The sequence below is a fragment of the Ursus arctos genome, unplaced genomic scaffold (genome assembly GCF_023065955.2).
Source record: "Ursus arctos isolate Adak ecotype North America unplaced genomic scaffold, UrsArc2.0 scaffold_26, whole genome shotgun sequence".
NCBI classification, from domain to species: Eukaryota; Metazoa; Chordata; class Mammalia; order Carnivora; family Ursidae; genus Ursus; species Ursus arctos.
The window spans coordinates 8701716-8720482 of record NW_026622941.1 but is presented as its reverse complement, the minus strand read 5'-3'; the positions used below and the strand labels follow the sequence as shown (position 1 = coordinate 8720482).

Below are 18767 nucleotides of genomic sequence, written 5' to 3'. Positions count from 1 at the left end.
TGTGTGTGTGTGTGTGTGAGTGCCTATGTCTATGTCATTCAGAGGAGTTGTCATTCAGAAGGCGACTCTACTTCTTGTTTTGAAAACAAGGACTCATGCTGTATGCAACTCTTCATTGTGCCACTATGCACAATATCCGAAAGGTGGAAACAACCCAAGTGTCCAGATGCATGGGTAAGTAAAATGTGCTATAGACACACAATGGAACATTCTAAATGTATTAACCATAAAAAGGGATGAAGTTCTGACACATGCTATAACATTAATCTTGGAAACATACAAAGTGAAATAAGCCAAACACGACTGGACGAATGTTGTATGCTTTTCACTTACATGGACTATCTAGAGTAGGCAAATTAAGAAAGTAGATCAGAGGTTACCAGGATGTACAAGGAGGGAATGGTGAGTTATTGCTTAATGGGTATGAAGTTTTGGGGCGCCTGGGTGGCACAGCAGTTAAGCGTCTGCCTTCGGCTCAGGGCGTGATCCTGGCGTTATGGGATCGAGCCCCACATCAGGCTCCTCTGCTATGAGCCTGCTTCTTCCTCTCCCACTCCCCCTGCTTGTGTTCCCTCTCTTGCTGGCTGTCTCTATCTCTGTCAAATAAATAAATAAAATCTTTAAAAAAACTAATTTAAAAAAATGGGTATGAAGTTTCTTTTTGGGGTGATGAAAATGTTTTGGAAACAGTGGTGATGGTTGCACAACACTGTGAATATAATTAATGCCACTGAATTATATACTTAGAAATGATTAGAATTGCACAAAATGAAACCAAATCAAACCAAAACCAACCAAAGAGGCATGTGGGTCAGCAATGGGCCAGTTTTCTTATTTCTGGCCAGAACGAAGGGGTACAATTTGACGAGAGGATACATAAAGGGAACTAACAGAGCTCGGCATAAGCATAAGTGCAAGCAGCAGTATCATTTGGGCTGTTGGGAAATTTCTCTTCTGTTTTTTGGATTTAGAGATATTACATCTCTAAAAATTGGTATTTACCTTTTGGGAGGATGTGTGTGTATGTAATCTCGGGACAACTGGATGAACTATGGTAAAGGCCCAACTCTTATCTGAGGAGATAATCTAAAGGGATCAGACTGCCCATGGCCCTGCCCCACTGTGGTCTCTGCAGAGGAATTTGTAAACGTCATCCCCCCCCCCCCCCCCCCCCCCCCCGCTTCCTGCACCCATCTGTTCCACGGAATTCAGAGTGCCAAAGGTGACTGGATATCATCTTTCGGGTGCCCTCAGAATCTTTTTCAGAAATAAAGACTTGGAAAAATAAATGTCTAGATAGGAAATGGATCCATGGGTGAGAATAATCCAGGAGAATACAAGGTCGAGTTTCCCTGTGGAAGTGAGAAAAAGAGGCTTTCTGACCGAGAGTAGACACTGGAGGGCAGGAATGGGGTGTAGTCTTGAGCAGAGCCCGGTGAAGAGCCTAATTCTTTTGAAATTCATTCTAAGCTATGAAAAGCCAATGCCTATTTTAATTTATGTCTTCTTTCACATTTATTCTTCTCTTGGATTTCTCCAACACTTCAGTGAAATCCCTATACTTTTACATTTTGGTGTGTTTATTTGAGGCAAGTGAGAGATAGCCTGGTAAAGCGAAGTGAAGCTTCCTCACATTAAATCCACTCCCTCCTTAGACAGTCTCTGAGAGTGAACTAGCATCAGGTCATCCTTGGCTGGGTACCCACCGCAAAGCAAAGCAGAATTTGCAATCCATAGAATCAATAACCAGGAACACAACTCAGGAGCATACAAGAGACTTTGTCCCCATCACAGTTTTCCTAAATACATTTACTTTGTCTTTATAGTGCTTAGTATGGTGACTAACATAATTTAAAAAAATAATAAAGTGCTTAGTATAGTGTCTAACCATAATAAGCACTCAAAACTACTAGCCGTTCTATGCATTAATCCACTTCAGAAATTTCCCTTAATGTCCCAGGTTTGACAGAGTGAAGGGAGGAAGAGGGCAAATCAGAAAGTCTAAACTTCTATGCTTTAACAAAGGATGTGATTAGGAAGTTTCTGGGTCAAGGCATGGAATGTTAAGATGAAGCAGCGAATACTGCCTTTCTTCCATAACCCAACCGTCAAAGAATCTCCCACTGAGAAGGGAACGAAGACACTCTCTATTACCGTCTCCCAACCACGAGCCCTTCTACTGATCACAGGCTGGCCAGTTTCTTGTTATATGATGTGTACTTTTCTTTCATAGCAAACATCACAGTTTCGATGACATAGTTACAGGTCCTGTTACTTGATTACTGTGTTTTTCCCACCTGTAAGTTCCGTGAGATCCTTCTGTATTCATCCATCCAACATTCATTCAGTGTCCGCTCTATGCCAACCAGGCACTAGGTACTAGGGATACCGTTATGGGGGAAAACAAAGGCAAAAATCCCTCCCCTTGCAGACCTAAGAATCAAAGAGGAACATAGATCACAATGCATTTTGTGGTAAGTACTAAAGAGAAATACGAATTAGGGAAAGAGGAAAGAAAATTTCAGGATTGTGGGATATAGCTGAAATTTTAGATATATGGTTGCTAGGAAAAGCCTCAACTATAAGGATATATTTGAGTAAAGACATAAATAAGGAAATCGAACTGTAATGATGTAACACCTGAAACTAATACAACACCATATGTTAGCTATACTGGAATTAAAATAAAAACTTAATTTAAAAAAACCAAACCCATAATGGTATACAGGGAAAGAGCACTCCAGGCAGGGGGACCAGTAAGTGCAAAGGCAGGGGCAGAAGGGTGTGTTCTTTGTGAAAGCAAGGGAGAGAACTGAAGGTCATCATTTTTTTTTAAAGATTTTATTTTTTAAAGTAATCGCTACATCCAATGTGAGGCTCGAACTTATAACCCCTAGAATCAAGAGTTGCAAGCTCTACCAACTGAGCCAGTCAGGTACCCCTGAAGGTGATTAATTTAGAGGTAAAGCAAGAGCAGATGGTAGAGGGTCTTGTGAATCACGTAAGGATGTTGGCTATTACTGAGAGAATGGGGAGACAGAGAGAGTATGGACAGAGGAGCCACATGATCGAAAGGGTTTCAATGGTGCGCCTGGGTGGCTCAGTCCATTGAGCCTCTGCCTTCGGCTCAGGTCATGATCCTGGGGACCTGGGATCAAGCCCCACATCTGGCCTCCTTTCTCAGCAGGAAGTCTGCTTCTCCCTCTCCCTCAGCCCCTCCCTCTCTCCTCTCTCCCGTCTCTCTCAAATAAGTAAATAAAATCTTTAAAAAAAGGGAGGGGGGGTTTCAAAAGGATTACCGGGCTCCTGTGTGGAGAATAGACTGTAACTGAAGGAGGCTGTAATTGAAGGAAGACCAGTTGGAAGGCTAAATGCAGCAATCCAGGTTGCTCGGATCTGGAGGTGTTGAAAAGTGGTCAGTTCTGGATTTATTCTCCAGGTAGAGTTAACAGGATTTGCTAACGGATTGAACTTTAAAAGGAAGAGAGCCATCAAGGAAGACTACCAGGCTGGCCTGAGCAGTGGGAGGGATGACATCACCATCAAGACAGGAAAGATGGCAAAAGGAACAGGGATGTAGAAAGAGAGAACAGGTGCTCAGTTGGAGGCATGTTTGAGATGCCCACCAGATATTTAAATGAAGATGCTGAGGCAGAAGTGGGCTGCATTTGTGCTGAGTTCAAGGAAGCGGTCCAAGCTGGAGCTAGAGATTTGGGGATCAGTGTACAGATGGCATTTAAAACCTTAAGGCAGGAAGGGAGCAGAGACCCTAGCAGCTTTACTCCACCACTGAATCCCCAGCACCCAACAGTTTCTATCATGTAGTTAGGTATTAAAGTTTCTATTGAATGAAGAAACAGAAGGCATATAGACTGAAGTCGGAGGGAGAAGCAAAATCTTTAACAGACCAAATCATATGAGGGCAGGAATTTAAAGCCTTTTACTTGAGGAAAACACTCCAACCTGTGTTCCAAGTTCCATGCGGTCATTTAGACGCCGATCCTGTCTGATAAACATTGTTTAATGGTTCGGGATGCTGCTGTGTCTGAATTCAAAATATGTGGCTTTCGTGGAAAAGACAGCTTTTGCAAAAATTACTCTTGTGCAATCATCTAGTCTTCTAGCAATTCTTGTAATGCAATCAGAAACAGAAAAAAAAATCATTGGTTTAGGATGCAAAATTTCTATTCCTAAATCCTATAGAATTGACTTGGGTTTACTTGCTTGGCCACAAAGCAGGAGCTGTTAGTGCTGGTCTGTGAGATTGAAAGATCCTGTGCACTTAAACAAGGGAACAGATACTTCCAACTAACAGAGTGCGAGATGCTATTTAAATGAACGTTATTATTATTACTCTTTTCAAATTAAAGATACGGGATGCCTGGGTGGCTCTGTTCGTTAAGCGTCTGCCTTCGGCTCAGGTCATGATCCCAGGGTCCTGGGATTGAGTCTCACATTGGGCTCCTTACTCAGTGAGGAGCCTACTTCTCCCTCTGCCTGCTGCTCCCCCTGCTTGTGCTCTCTTTCTCTCACGAATAAATAAAATCTTTAAAAAATTAAATTAAATTATGTGTAATTTAATCTAACTAAAGATAGTATTTGTCACCAGGAATACAAATTCCAAAACGTCTGTGGCCACTATCTCCTGGTGTTTGTTACCTGCGCAGCATAGACTGGATTTTGAGAGATGTAGCCCTAAAGGAACCTATACATTGAGCTGAGGGGCCCTCTATCATTTACCCACGTGACTCTGCCTCTGACAGCCCCGCCCATCTGTTTTTGGACCCAAACAGGAGGAAGGCTGTTGGGGTACCTGGTGGTGATGATGCCTGGGGGGAGGAGCCTAAGAGGGTAAGCTCAAATTTGAATGTGTGGGGCCGATGTCTTGCCAGACAGAGTCAGTGAAGCAGCAGGACTTGAGGCAAGCCTTCCATGCCTAAGACTAAGAAAGACACTCTGGAATCCACGATGGACAGGTAATGCCATCTCCTCGTGGGTGGCTGCCCTGGCTTTTCTCTCAGAGCAAATCTGAGTGTTCAGACCGGGAGCTATCCCTTTCTCTCCTCTCACTATCTGACTCACTGCTCAGTCAATATGCACATTTATGTTTCTGGATCTGTCTCATCTGTTCAGATCTTATATGCTCTCTGCCTAATTCTCTCTGTTTTGGCTCTCTTCCACACTCAAAAGAACTTTTCTGTGCCACGTATGGCCATGTACTACAGTTAGAACTAGTTTATGGTAATATTAACAAGCAAATGATTAGAGATTCAAATCATGAAAAGGTAATAGCAAGAATACAGGATACTAAAAACAGTAGTGGAAACTGTAGTAATAATTTTGTAAATATTCAACTGCAAAAGGACTTCATTAACTTTCCTGGGGAGACTTTACTGAATAATTTAGCTACATAGTAAGGAAATTATTTTCGTAATGCCAATATTAAAAATTGCTTGAAAGTCACTATGATGGTATATGTTATAGGAAGAAAAATTCAGTCAAGTTATTTAATGTTATAGTTTCAATAACCAGGCAGTTAATGGTATTTTTACTATATAGTCTTTCAATTTCTTCAGACACTGCTTAACTTATTTATGTTTTTTGTAGGATTTACACAATGTTTTTCACATGCAGTTTATGACAAGTTATTATCCCAACTTATTTTATTCCCACTTTTATGCTTAGGACAAATACGAGAATCCTACCTAATCCATATATTTTATCTCACTTTAACTTTTTCAAAGAATTTACACTACAGAATTAAGATTTTTATTTTTAAAAATTTTTTTGAAGATTTCAAGTATCTATCTGTACACCCAGCATGGGGCTCGAACTCACAAACCTGAGATCGAGAGTCGCACGCTCCACCGACTGAGCCAGCCAGGGGCTCCCAGAATTAAGATTTTTAATGGAAGACTAAATGTTCTTCAGAAAATTTTCTTGAGGGCAAAAATGTCAACTGTCTGCTCAGCTTGCAATGAGATTTTGAAAATTAATCCAAGGTCTAAGTTGGAGGTAAAGGGTTCAATGAAAATATGTGCGTATAATAAAAAGCAAAGCAATGATTAATAGTTGAAATTCAAAGGCAACAAGGAGAAAAGATGGAACTGGACAGGAGAAAAAGGGAAATATATAATTATCATTAGGGAAAAGAATATCTGCAGAGGGCATTAGTGATGGCACAGGACAGGAGAGGACTTGGTTACAATTATTTTTAACCCACTTGTCTCCAGTTTGCATTGCTGGGGATGCAGCAATGTTCTGCCTCGGGGAGCACAGCTGTCTAGAGCAGCTGTCAACCTGCGGGCTTGAAAAACTGCCCCTACAAAGTCCTTCACACCCAAAAGAGAAACTAAGAGAACAGGGTATTTGAAACGGGCTCCTAGCTACAGTTGCAGGAAAGCGATGGACAAAGAAAGTTAATTCAAAGGTCACAACCAAGCAACTCGCTTCACTGTGACTGGTCTCTTCTGATGTATTTTCACGTGAGCAGAAGGCAAAAGTCCATCTGAATTCCCTTACCTATGCCACGTCCTTTCCTATACTCCCAGAACACCTCTGCTTTCTCCCAATAGCAGATTCCCCAAGATAATGCCCCCTGTGCGTGACACAGTACCCCCCTCCACCCTTTTCCACCCCATACAGCCCAGGAGGGTAGATTAACCATTTAGAGAAATTTATCAGTAAGGAGTGATGCTTAATCTGTTTAAAATTGAGCCCCAGGAGATTTTTTCCCCCTTTTACTTCAGTATTAAGCCCTTAGGTATTCAGTTTATACTAATGATTATATGCAAATTATGTCACAACAGTCATAGTAATGGTGGCAAGTGCCATGATGATTACTATAAAATTATTATTTTGTTTTTGGGTATATGAAAATTTGTCATGTTTTCACCATCCAAACTTATGGTCTTGGTCAAAAAATATGCAACACTTCACGAATTTGCGTGTCATCCTAGGGCAGGGGCCATGCTAATCTCTGTATCATTCCAATTTTAGCATATGTGCTGCCAAAGCAAGCACTAAAATTGTCATTTTAAAAGAAAGCCAACAATTATTAGATCTTTGTTTGCATTCATGTCAGATTCCTGCCAATTTTTAATTCTAAAATAATGATTAAACAATTTTTATATTGTTTGGCATAACATGTATACTGGTAATGAATCTACTTCTCTGCCTCAGGATTTTTTTTTCTTTTTTAAGATTTTATTTATTTATTTGACAGAGAGGGAGAGACAGCCAGCGAGAGAGGGAACACAGGCAGGGGGAGTGGGAGAGGAAGAAGCAGGCTCCCAGTGGAGGAGCCCGATGTGGGGCTCGATCCCAGGACTCCAGGATCACACCCTGGGCTGAAGGCAGACGCTTAACGACTACGCCACCCAGGCACCCCTGCCGCAGGACTTAAAGTGTATGTCAATAAGCTTCATGTGTGTGAAGCGCGACATTTAAATTGAGACAGCTATAAAAAGCACGTCCTTGCTTACCTAACTCATAAGGTTGACGCCTGGGTATTTAACTTTTAACTTCACGGTCTATCACGTGTATTGCATTAACATTAATTCTCGACATATGTTCTCACAAAGACTGGTACATGTTTGTAAAAGCTTTCTTCACAATAGCCCCAAAGTGGAAACACTCCAAATGTCCATCTACAGGTGGATGGATACATGTGCTAAAGCCATGCAATGGACTATTACTCTGCAGTAAAAAGAATCAAACTTAGAACACAACGAATGAATTTCAAATTCATTACGCTAAGTGGAAGAAGTTGGACACAAAGGAAGAGATAATGTAGGACTTATATGGAATTCTAGGAAGTGGATAGTAATGTCTAGTTACAGAAAGCAGATTAGTGGTTGCGTAGGGGGGTGGGGAAGAACTGACTGAAAAGGTGAATGAGCAAATTTTGGGGAGGGGTGCCCTGGAAATGTTCTGTATCCTGATCGTGGCTGCAGTTTTGGGTGTTTACATTTGCCAGGACTCATAAAATCGCACACTTTAAATGGGTGAAGTATGTAAATTATACCTCAATGTTTAAAAAAAAGTAAAATAAAGGTGAAAAAGTTTCAATTCTCTTGCCAGCAAACCGTATTCAAATCCTTGCCCAGGTCTTTACTTTTACAAGTTTACTGCACTTCTGCCCAACGCCATTAGGTGGCAGCATTATCTCCACAACTTGATAAATACATTTCTGGAAAAGACTAGGACAAAAACCAGAGAGACATCATTAGTGCTTTGGTATCAACCACACTGTATAGCTTGTGTTATGTCTACAACTGCAAAGAAACTTCGGTTAGCTGAGAGTATTTCCACAAATTCAATTCAGTGCTTATGACGTGCAAAAACACTGTGCGAGGCGTAAGGAAACCAGAGCAACCAGTCCCTGCATGTGAGCAACATAGAGTAATACTTACATTATGTTCCCAAGTTAAAAGAGCAGCAGGATGCAAAACTGCCTGAGATCAGTATAATTAAAATTATGTAAACGTGTCTATAAAAAGACTAGAAAAACAAAAATTTTGTCATTAGATATGATGTCGAATTATCATTAGACACTGTATCCTAAACTTTAAATTTTTTAAATTTAAAATTTCTAAAAAGATTTTTATATATTTATTTGTTTTTTAAAAAGATTTTATTTACTTATTTATCAGAGAGACAGCGCACAAGCAGGGGGAGACACAGGCAGAGGGAGAAGTAGGCCCACTGCCAAGCAAGGAGCCCGATGTGGGACTCGATCCTAGGACCCTGGCATCATGACCTGAGCCACAGACAATTAACCCACTGAGCCACCCAGGAGTCCCAAAGATTTATTTATTTGAGAGAAAGAGTGTGCATGTGCATGAGTTGTGGGGGGGCAAAGGGAGAGAGAGAATCTTAAGCAGACTCCCCGCTGAGTGGGGAGCCCAATGAGGGCTCCACCTTACAACCCTGAGATCATGAGCCAAGCTGAAATCAAGAGTCTGACGCTTAACTGACTGAGCCACCCAAACGCCCCTAAATTTTAATTCTTTAACATTTTTACATGGAAAACTTTCAACTTTCTGTCTTATACAAGATGACAACAGTCAAATATTACTTATATTAAAAAGAAATCTTTTTTTCTCATAAAGTTATACTTTCTGCCTCAAAACATAAAGTCCAACTGGGGAGACAGAGATGTCAGTGATCAATTGGGAAGAGAGGATGACAGCTTTGACAGGGATAAACTGGAGAACGAAGGGAAACTACAGAAGGGTTTTTTGTTGCTGTTAGCGTTCAATTTTTTGCCTAGAAATTTGGGGATAGTGGTGGTGAGAAAGAAGAGTTGAACCGTGAGCTGGCTTTGAAGAATACATAAGTGTTGTCCAGCGGAAAAATGTAGGAAATCATTCACTGAGGCGAAGTGCATCAGCAAGGTGACTGGGAAGAAAAAGCCACGGGATCAGACACTAGTGTCGGGATCAGCTGCATGGGCACTTGAAGATAGCGAAGGAAAGGGAAGCCGTACTAGGAAAGGAAGCTAGAAACGTAGACTGATGACCAAATGTAAAAACTGGCCTAAATAACACAGTGGAGTTTGGGATTTATCTTGTGGGCACAAGTGGGGATTTTTTTTTTTTTTTTAAGATTTTATTTATTTATTTGACAGAGAGAGACAGCCAGCGAGAGAGGGAACACAAGCAGGGGGAGTGGGAGAGGAAGAAGCAGGCTCATAGCGGAGGAGCCTGATGTGGGGCTCGATCCCATAACGCCGGGATCACGCCCTGAGCCGAAGGCAGACGCTTTAACCGCTGTGCCACCCAGGCGCCCCACAAGTGGGGATTTTTAGCATAGAAATAACATTGTCATGCCTGGGCTTTCGTGAGATCATTCTGGCACTGCATGGAGAATGTTCTTTTGGAGGGACTGGGGGCAGACAGACCAGCTTAGAAGCCAGGACAAGAGATAAACCAAGAGAAGGTTAGGGCTTAGACTGAAGCAGAGGAGAGAGGGTGTGCAGATATGAACTCAATAAATATCTGGAGGTTTAAAAAATAAAAATACTGAAAAACAAGAAAATACTTGGAGATTTGAATCAATAAATTTAATCATTAATTGAATATGAAGGAGAAGAATCAAAGATGATCCCAAGCTTTTCACCTGGTTACTTGAGATGGAAAAGTAAGGAGAAACAGGATAGTCTGGACAGAGGACAGTTGAGGAATTACTGTTTTGAGCATATTGGGTTTGAAGTACATACTGGACATTTAGGTAGAGTTTGGAGGGGAACTCTGGAAAAATTATGGAACCAAGGAACAAGTTTGTAAGTCCAAGTTGTCAGCATCTAACAGACAGCTATGGGAGGAGACTGTCCTGTGAATTCATACCACCTGGGGGTTCTGGCTACCTCTCAATTGGTCTTTTTTTTTTTTTTAAGACTTTATTCATTTGTCAGAAAGAGAGAGAGAGCACAAGCAGAGGGAGCGGAAGGCAGGGGGAGAAGCAGACTCCCCACTGAACAAAGACCCCCATGCGAGGCTCAATCCCGGAACGCTGGGATCATGACCTGAGCCGAAGGCAGATGCTTAACCCACTGAGCCATGCAGGCGCCCCTCAACTGGTCTTAAATATAAGCATGAAGAGGGGTTTATGATGGGTTCCAAGTTCAGTAGGTCTCAGGCATCCAGCAAAGTAAGGAAGAAGAACTCTGGTTTGGCTCAAGTCATTATCGACTTTTTTAAAAAGCTGAAGGAAAGCCAGGAGTGAGCAGAGATGAGCAGTGCTCCTGAATGTTCCTCCCTCTCCTCACCCACAGCCTCCTGATGAAGCAGAGGAAGTTTCTTTACCATTTCAAGAATGTCCGATGGGCTAAGGGTCGCCATGAGACCTACTTGTGCTACGTGGTGAAGCGGCGGGATAGCGCCACGTCCTTTTCACTGGACTTCGGTCACCTTCGAAACAAGGTATTCCATCAGTTGCTTCCAAGCTAGACTGGGGGCACTTACAGAACCTGCGGCAGATAGTACTACCTTCTGTTTCGCGTTTAGGGCTCTATCAGATTTCTCCCATCCTCTTCTTTATGTCCATGAAACCACAATAGGTGTGCCCCCAAAGCATGCTATTTCTTGTCCTCCCAGTCATGCTGGGCATGTTATTGCCACACCTCGCTTCAATGCCAAGACTAACCGCCCCCGAACTTTCCTTCCCTTTCCCCAGCATCCCAACTGCCCTTGAGATTAAGGAAATCGAATATAAGAGTCCTTTGATTTGGATACTTCCAAATACTGCCAGCACATTCAAGCTAAATTTAAATGTAAAAAACAAATTTTCTTAAGGATTTTTGAAAATTAAGAAAAAAAGAGGAAAAATTAATAATGACTCAATTCTGCTTTCCAAACGATTTCCTGTCCCTCTTGCTCACATAGATCGTGAGGCCAAGGAGTACATTCAGTATGGTAAGACCCAGAGTACTCAGGGAAGCCTCAATTGGTTAATTGATTAAATCAATCTCTCAGCATCTAGAGAATTAGATTTTCAAGCGACTTCTTCACCGTATCCAGGTGGGTTTACATAAGCTTTGAGTATTTCCTGTCTCAAAACAGGCAGTGACATCTGACTTTGGTGGGATCCTAGGAAGAATTCGCAGGTGGAAGGACACTGTCTAGCTCTTTGTTAAGTGTTTATTTTACTATTCAATTTCCTTTGCCTCCATTTGTATTGCGTAAAATCTCACTGCAACCATTTTACATTCTAATCTCTTTCCTGTTTGGTGATGTGACACGTTCTAAGTAGAGAAGGCTTTGCTGTTACCAACCCTTTATTTCCTTCTCATTTAATCCTCCTGATAGTGGCCCATTTTACTGGTGAGGACTTAGAGGATCCAAGAGTTGGGTGAGTTGTCCCAGTCACCTGAGTGGTGACATCAGGAAATGGAACCTAGATCTTTAGATTCTGGGACTAACGACTTTTCCGCAGTACTAGGCAGACTTGCTGTATCCCACTATCGCACGATTATTACAATCACAGGGATCATATGATGAGCAAACACATTATGTTAACGGTTCTGAACCCACAGCAGTGCCTATTACCTCTCTTACAACACCCGTGCTGGCCTTAGCGTCATGACCTCTTTTACCCCTTCCAGTCCTCCCAACCATACGTTTCCTCCCTCACGCTAGTAGTCTGGTGTATTTCCACAATGTTACAGCAACAGGCCAATTTTCTTTCTCCACAAAAGCGCTGAAGGTAGCTTCGCAAACACAACTCAAAACTCTGGGGGCGCTGTGATGCTATTGCAGCCCGACTCAGTAACCTAAGGCCCAAACTGCACACAGCCTAAAAAAGATTACTGCGGGAGGCCCATGAATTAGTGACCGTAAAGCTCCCGGCAGCGCCATGAAGATCAGTAAACGTCGTCTAAGTCCTGTGCTCTGTCCACAGAACGGCTGCCACGTGGAGTTGCTCTTCCTCCGCTACATCTCCGACTGGGACCTGGACCCTGGCCGGTGTTACCGCGTCACGTGGTTCACCTCCTGGAGCCCCTGCTACGACTGTGCCCGGCACGTGGCCGACTTTCTGAGAGGGTACCCCAACCTCAGTCTGAGGATCTTCACCGCGCGCCTCTACTTCTGCGAGGATCGCAAGGCTGAGCCAGAGGGGCTGCGGCGGCTGCACCGCGCGGGGGTCCAGATCGCCATCATGACCTTCAAAGGTGCGAAGGGGACCTCGTTCGGGATCGCAACACAGAGGAGAAAAATCGGGGGCGAGGGGTGGAATTCAGCCAGAAATCGACTAGAATAGGAGGAAGAGAATTAAGGATTTGGACACTAGGCTTTGTAGGAAATGAGATTTTAAAAATGGGGGGGGGGCAGGGTTTTCTTTCTTTCCTCTCGATATGGGATCTGAACTCTCTTCTACCCCATTCCCCTCCTTTTTTAAAGATTATTTTTATTGCTGGAATACTTTTGTGGAAAATCGTGAAAAAACCTTCAAAGCCTGGGAGGGGTTGCACGAAAATTCCGTTCGACTATCCAGACAGCTTCGACGCATTCTTTTGGTAAGGGGCTTATTCGCTTCTCATTTTCTTTCTCTCTCCAAAGTCCATCTTTTCCTGGAACTACTTGTATTTTCCTTTCTTATATTTTTTACATTGTGCATGTGTGTGTAGCTATCACTCTCCTTATTTTTCCTCTGATGAAAGCCTTACTTTTTCTTTTTTTGTTGTCATTTCTCCTACATTTGAGTTTGCTCTTCTGTTTCACAATTCAGAGCCCTCTGCCGAGATGCCCTTCCCTTTCCCTCGCTCATCACCCGCAAGTCTCTCGGTTAGACTCTCCTCAGGATTCTGTTTTCCTTCTGGTAGAATTCCTTTCTCTCCTCTTCCAACACCCCCCCCCCCCGGGCCAAACTTACTTTCTTCCACAATGTTACAAATAAATCCACTCAGTTTCTTTCTTTCTTTCTTTCCAGCCCCTGTATGAGGTTGATGACTTACGAGATGCATTTCGTACTTTGGGACTTTGATATCAACCTCCAAAAATGTCACTTACAATGAACCATCTCTGAAGACTGTGGGTAAAAGGACAATCTTTCAAGAATTCTGTTTTTCTTCAACTCGCATTTTCTAAAGAGTTTAGAGAGAAAATATTTATATACAGGACTTTGTTAAAAAAAAAACCGTCTTGAAAGTACAGAAGGAACACAGGCCCTCCAGGGTAATGCTGCAACTGGTGTAGCTTTTAATGCAACAACGCCCCCTACTGGGAAATGACAGAATTGCAGGGCCTGGAAGCACCTAAAGTGTCTTCTATGACTTAGGCAGGGAGGAAACAAAAAGTAAATCTGTAAAACCATGGTGAGAAGATCAAATGTTTTTATAATATGTATCCTTTATTATTTGATTCATCATCATTTCAATGATATTAGTGATAGATTTTTCTACTCTTTTCCTTTCAAGTGAACAAACTTACACCAGTCCATGATCTAAATAGAATCTCCTAATGAAAGGATCTGGATGATTGTAACCGCAAAACATCTTCCCAAGGCATTAATATCTAAGCATGTACTGTATGTTTTCATTGTCTGAGGTATGTTTTTATGTTTGTACGTAAGACTTTTTTTTCTTGGTATGAAATATGCATGATCACCTTCAGGCTATTTTATAATAAAGGATGTTAAAATGAATATGAGGACTGTGAAGAAGACACTGTAAACGTTAGCTGGTAACTCAAGTAACACACCTGGAAATATACATCCTTTTAAAGAAGTCCCTAGGTCAGAAACCACAACCACAGATTTCACATTTAATTAAGTAACGCTTGGAGTAGCTTCAATATTGAGAAGAGAAAAATCTGTCCTCTCCTGTGGGTCTCTTAATTTGAACAACGTCAACCAGGCTAACATTTCCTACTTTTTGTATGTACGCAGGGCTCCTCTCAAAGAAATGTTCACTATGTAGGAATGTGTGATAAAAAGAGAATAACATTTGCAAAGGAAGGATGTCAGAGCATTCATTACAACGAAATAGTGTTTTCTCCAGCAAAACGTAGGGAGCCAACGTGGCAGAGAGCGCCTCTTTGTAACAACTCTCCTTGACTGTGAGAAAAATAGTCAAAACAACCGTATCAATGTGCAATTATTACTTCACAACCCTTGCAATGCAGATAAACAGATCTGCAAGACAAGTTGAATGCACAGTTGCATTGTTTTACAAGTACAAATGGGTACCAGCACCAGTCAATAGAAAGAATAACCCTTTGCATCAAACTATGTTGGGACAACTGGATATCTACATGCAAAAGAATGAATTGGGATCTCTTACCACATCCCATATACAAAAGTTAACTCAAAATTTATCAAATACCTACATAAGAACTAAAACTATAAAACCCTTAGAAGGCAACGTAAGTGGAAATCTTCACGACCTTGGATACGACAAGCCCCTTAAATATGACATCAAAAGCACAAGCAACAGAAGGAAAAAAGAGAAATTGGACTTGGTTAAAATTAAAAGCTTTTGTGCATCAAAAGACAGTAGCAGGGAAGTAAAAAGACAACTTGCAAAATGAGAGAAAATATTTACAAATAATATACCTGGGAAGAGTTTAGTAGACAGAATACACAAAGAACTCTTAACAACTCATAACAAAAAATTACCTAATTTAAAAATAGCCCAAAGACTTGAAAAGACATTTCTCCAAAGAAGATACACACTCGTGGCTGATGGCTGATAAGCACAGGAAAGATTCTCAACATCCTTAGTCTTTCGGGAAATGCAAATCAAAGCCAAATAAGCTACCACTCATACTGCTCGCATGGCTATCGACATCAAAAACAATCACCATTGTTGTGGAGAATGGAGAAACTGAAACCTTCCATGTATTAACTGGTGGAAATGTAAAATTGTGCAGCCGTTACGGAAAACAGTTTGGTGGTTCCTCAAAAGCTAAACACGGATCTACTGTATGACCCAGCAATTTCACTTCTAGGTATATATCCAAGAGATTAAAAGCCTACGTTGAAACAAAAACTTGTCTGTGAATATTTATAGCAGCAGTATTCGTAATAGCAAAAAACAAAACAAAACAAAAACCATGGAAACACCAAATGTCCCTCAAGTGATGGGTGGGTAAATAAATGAGCTATATCCATACAACAGTATTTTATTCAGTCATAAAAAGGAATGAAGTAGACATGCTACAGAAGAATCTCGAAAACATTGCGCCCCCAGAAAGAAAGCCAGACACAAAATGCCATGTGTTTTATGATTCCGCTCACATGAAATGTCCAGAACTGGTAACCCCCGAGACAGAAAGATCAGTGGTGGCCAGGGGCAAAAGGGAGATGGGTATGGGAATTACTTAATGCATATGGAGTTTCTTTTGGGGGTGAGGAAAATGGTCTACAGTTCAATAGTGGTGATGGTTGCAAAACATTCTGAATGTACTAAAACCCACTAAATCGTGTATTTTAGCGTGGCTAAACTTTACATGTGTATGAATTTATAAATGAATTTGGAAATGTGAATTTTATGTTATGTAAATTTTACCTCGATTTTTAAGACAAGTCAACATGACTTCAGTCCGGCAACCCTGAATTTGAATTGTTTCTATTGACAGTGGGGAAGATATATTTAATATATTATTATTAAATATATTATACATATTAATATATAAATATATATTTATATAGCCGTAATTTCTGATCTCTACAAGGGTATGATAACAGGAACTTTTCACATATTTTTGGTAAGTGTTAAATTAGACGATAACACAAAACGGGTGCTATCTTAGTGATTAGCACCGCTACCCTTTTTGTTTGCAGGACAGAAACCTAGAAGTCACCCTTGACATTGCCTTCTGCCCCCATATTCGGTCCTATTGACTTTGTAAGCTAAATACTTCTTGAATTCATTTACTTTTCTCTCCCTACTAGACTCTAAGAAAGGGAAAAAAACAAAACCAAAAAATAGCCTTATAGTGGAAAGCTGGCCTGACACTTTTAGCCAGGCCATTTTTAGTTTCCTGTTGGACATAAACAATCTCATTGAACAACCACCTCAGACAAGATTACTCAGACTGATAAAATGAGAGAGAGCAAAACCATTTCATAATGTGTCTGAGCCACCTCACAAAATACCAAACACCGCCTCTCTTGGCTGGAAGGAATGACTGCTGCTTTACCCTTTACAGCTTTCCCTGTGTTCTCGTCAGCCCTCCCGAAAGTTGTGACACACCCAATTACAGAACTGACCTAATTCCCTCACAGTATGTAATCTAACACAAATTCCCATTTTCTCAGCCCGTCGCCCAAATCAAACCAAAGCCCAAATGCTGTAATTAAATTCATAGCCCAAGACGGTGTTTCTCTTACTGAGACAGTTCGGGGCTCCTGGCTCCCTGTAACGTGGGTTCTCCCTCACTGCTTGAGTAGTAAGTCCCACTTGTTCATCTACAGGAGGCATCTTACTTATTGTCGTTGGATGGAGGCCGTTGACATCGTAGTTGGAGCTCCGGACATCTCTTAGTCTGTTAGTTATGATATTCACTATTACATTTTACTGAGCAGTGTAGAGGCCACTTTGAGGCAACAGGCTTGAGCAACGCAAACGAGAGCAGGCCAAAGCGCCCACAGTGACCACCCTGCTGACACACAGGCTCAGTTAAGCGACTGACCCGAAAGAGCCATAGGTCCTAACTAACCAATGGGCTCCTTACGACCAGGCAGTTACCAAAAAGGGAAAATTCCATCCATTCCATACCTTCTCACTCTGCCCTATAACTGTGATACCTCCCGACCATTTTGTGGCAGACAGTCTCCCTTGCAGAGTATTCAGTAAACTTCTCTTTTGTCCCGCCCTGGGTGAATTCTTTCACAGTTGGCCCCCTCTCAATCAGGAAGCGCCACAAGCAACATTCTGTGGGGGTGATGGTTGGTTTTAATAAAATTTCATGAGAAATAAATGCTGAATCTGCTAACTCAGCATTCACTCTTCCTAATATTTACTGATCAACTACCAGGCGCACAGCATCGTGACCAACGTAATGGAGATTATATAGATATATGTATCTATATTGCTGTGCTCAGAAAGCTTACATTCCGGCTGGAAAGGCAATCCATGTACATGAAGAAAATACTACGTATGTTTTTAAATGGCAGGTGGGGTACTTTTTGTTATTAACTGCTATTTATAGTATTTTAGAACTTAAATGTTCAATTTATTAAAGATATACATTTAAGCACCTTTTTTTTTTTAAGATTTTATTTATTTATTCGACAGAGACAGAGACAGCCAGCGAGAGAGGGAACACAAGCAGGGGGAGTGGGAGAGGAAGCAGCAGGCTCATAGCGGAGGAGCCTGATGTGGGACTTGATCCCAGAACGCCGGGATCACACCCTGAGCCGAAGGCAGATGCTTAACGAATGAGCTACCCAGGCGCCCCTAAGCACCTAACTTTTAAGCCTCTGCTTCAAACTTCAAAATTACTTTATGACTTACAAATCTAATTTTGTATTAAATAAGAGCAACCACTTTCACTTGCACTTTAATATTAGAGTAACTCAAAATAGTGATTAAACTTGAAAACCATCCTATTCACAAATTTGATTCAACTACTTTGACCATTTTAAGTTACGTTATGTATATTCATGTGGCTGCTTTTGAAGCACCTTAAATGCTTGACAGGGCAGGCAGATTTATAAGCAAATCTAACAACAACAAAAAAAGTATTAAAATGTCAAAACAAATTTTGTTAAATATTCCAAATATCTCAATACTCATGACAGGCCTCGCCAAATTCTCTTAAACCTTTCAGCTTAAAATGCCAAGACCTAATATGTGAAGAATCTTTCAATCACATTTGCACACATATTATCCTCAACTAAAACCAAAGGTATTAATATAATCGGTTTCATCTACTTTATTATCTGTAGATTGAAGTCCAGACTTTTATAGGATTGCAAAGTATTTAATCTACTTAAGATGATAGGCTTTAGTATCTAAGATGGGCTGGAAATTCAGGACAATAATACAGTTGCTTATCCATTACAGGGTTTGAGATTCCAGACCGGCCAAGGCATCGGAGAACGACAAAACTCCAGGTTTATAGTTAGAGTGGGAACGGACCCATGGACTCTTTTATAGGGTTGATTTGTCAACAGATTCCCCAACTATACTCAGCAACTAAATGGTAGTTACCTAATTTGGGTAGATGGAATTTTGACCCCCTTACATCATGTTGAACCTAAGTTCCTTCACTACTTGACTGGATCTAACTGATCTCACTAGTTTGACTGAATTCTTTCTA

The 18767-nt window shown here is 41.3% G+C and overlaps 1 protein-coding gene and 1 non-coding gene across 2 annotated transcripts; one reads left to right on the top strand and one right to left on the bottom strand.

The window, feature by feature from the left end:
• The first annotated feature begins 4968 nt into the window (after nt 1–4968).
• Nucleotides 4969–13518, top strand: AICDA (activation induced cytidine deaminase). The gene is made up of 5 exons (XM_026501592.3): nt 4969–4976; nt 10778–10925; nt 12403–12673; nt 12903–13018; nt 13432–13518. The coding sequence occupies exons 1-5, from the start codon at nt 4969–4971 to the stop codon at nt 13483–13485; spliced, it is 597 nt and encodes a 198-aa protein (XP_026357377.2). The 3' UTR covers nt 13486–13518.
• On the bottom strand, nt 6920–7023 carry LOC113258110 (U6 spliceosomal RNA). Its single transcript, XR_003317126.1, has one exon. It is a non-coding gene; the product is annotated as a U6 spliceosomal RNA (small nuclear RNA).
• Nucleotides 13519–18767: the final 5249 nt, after the last annotated feature.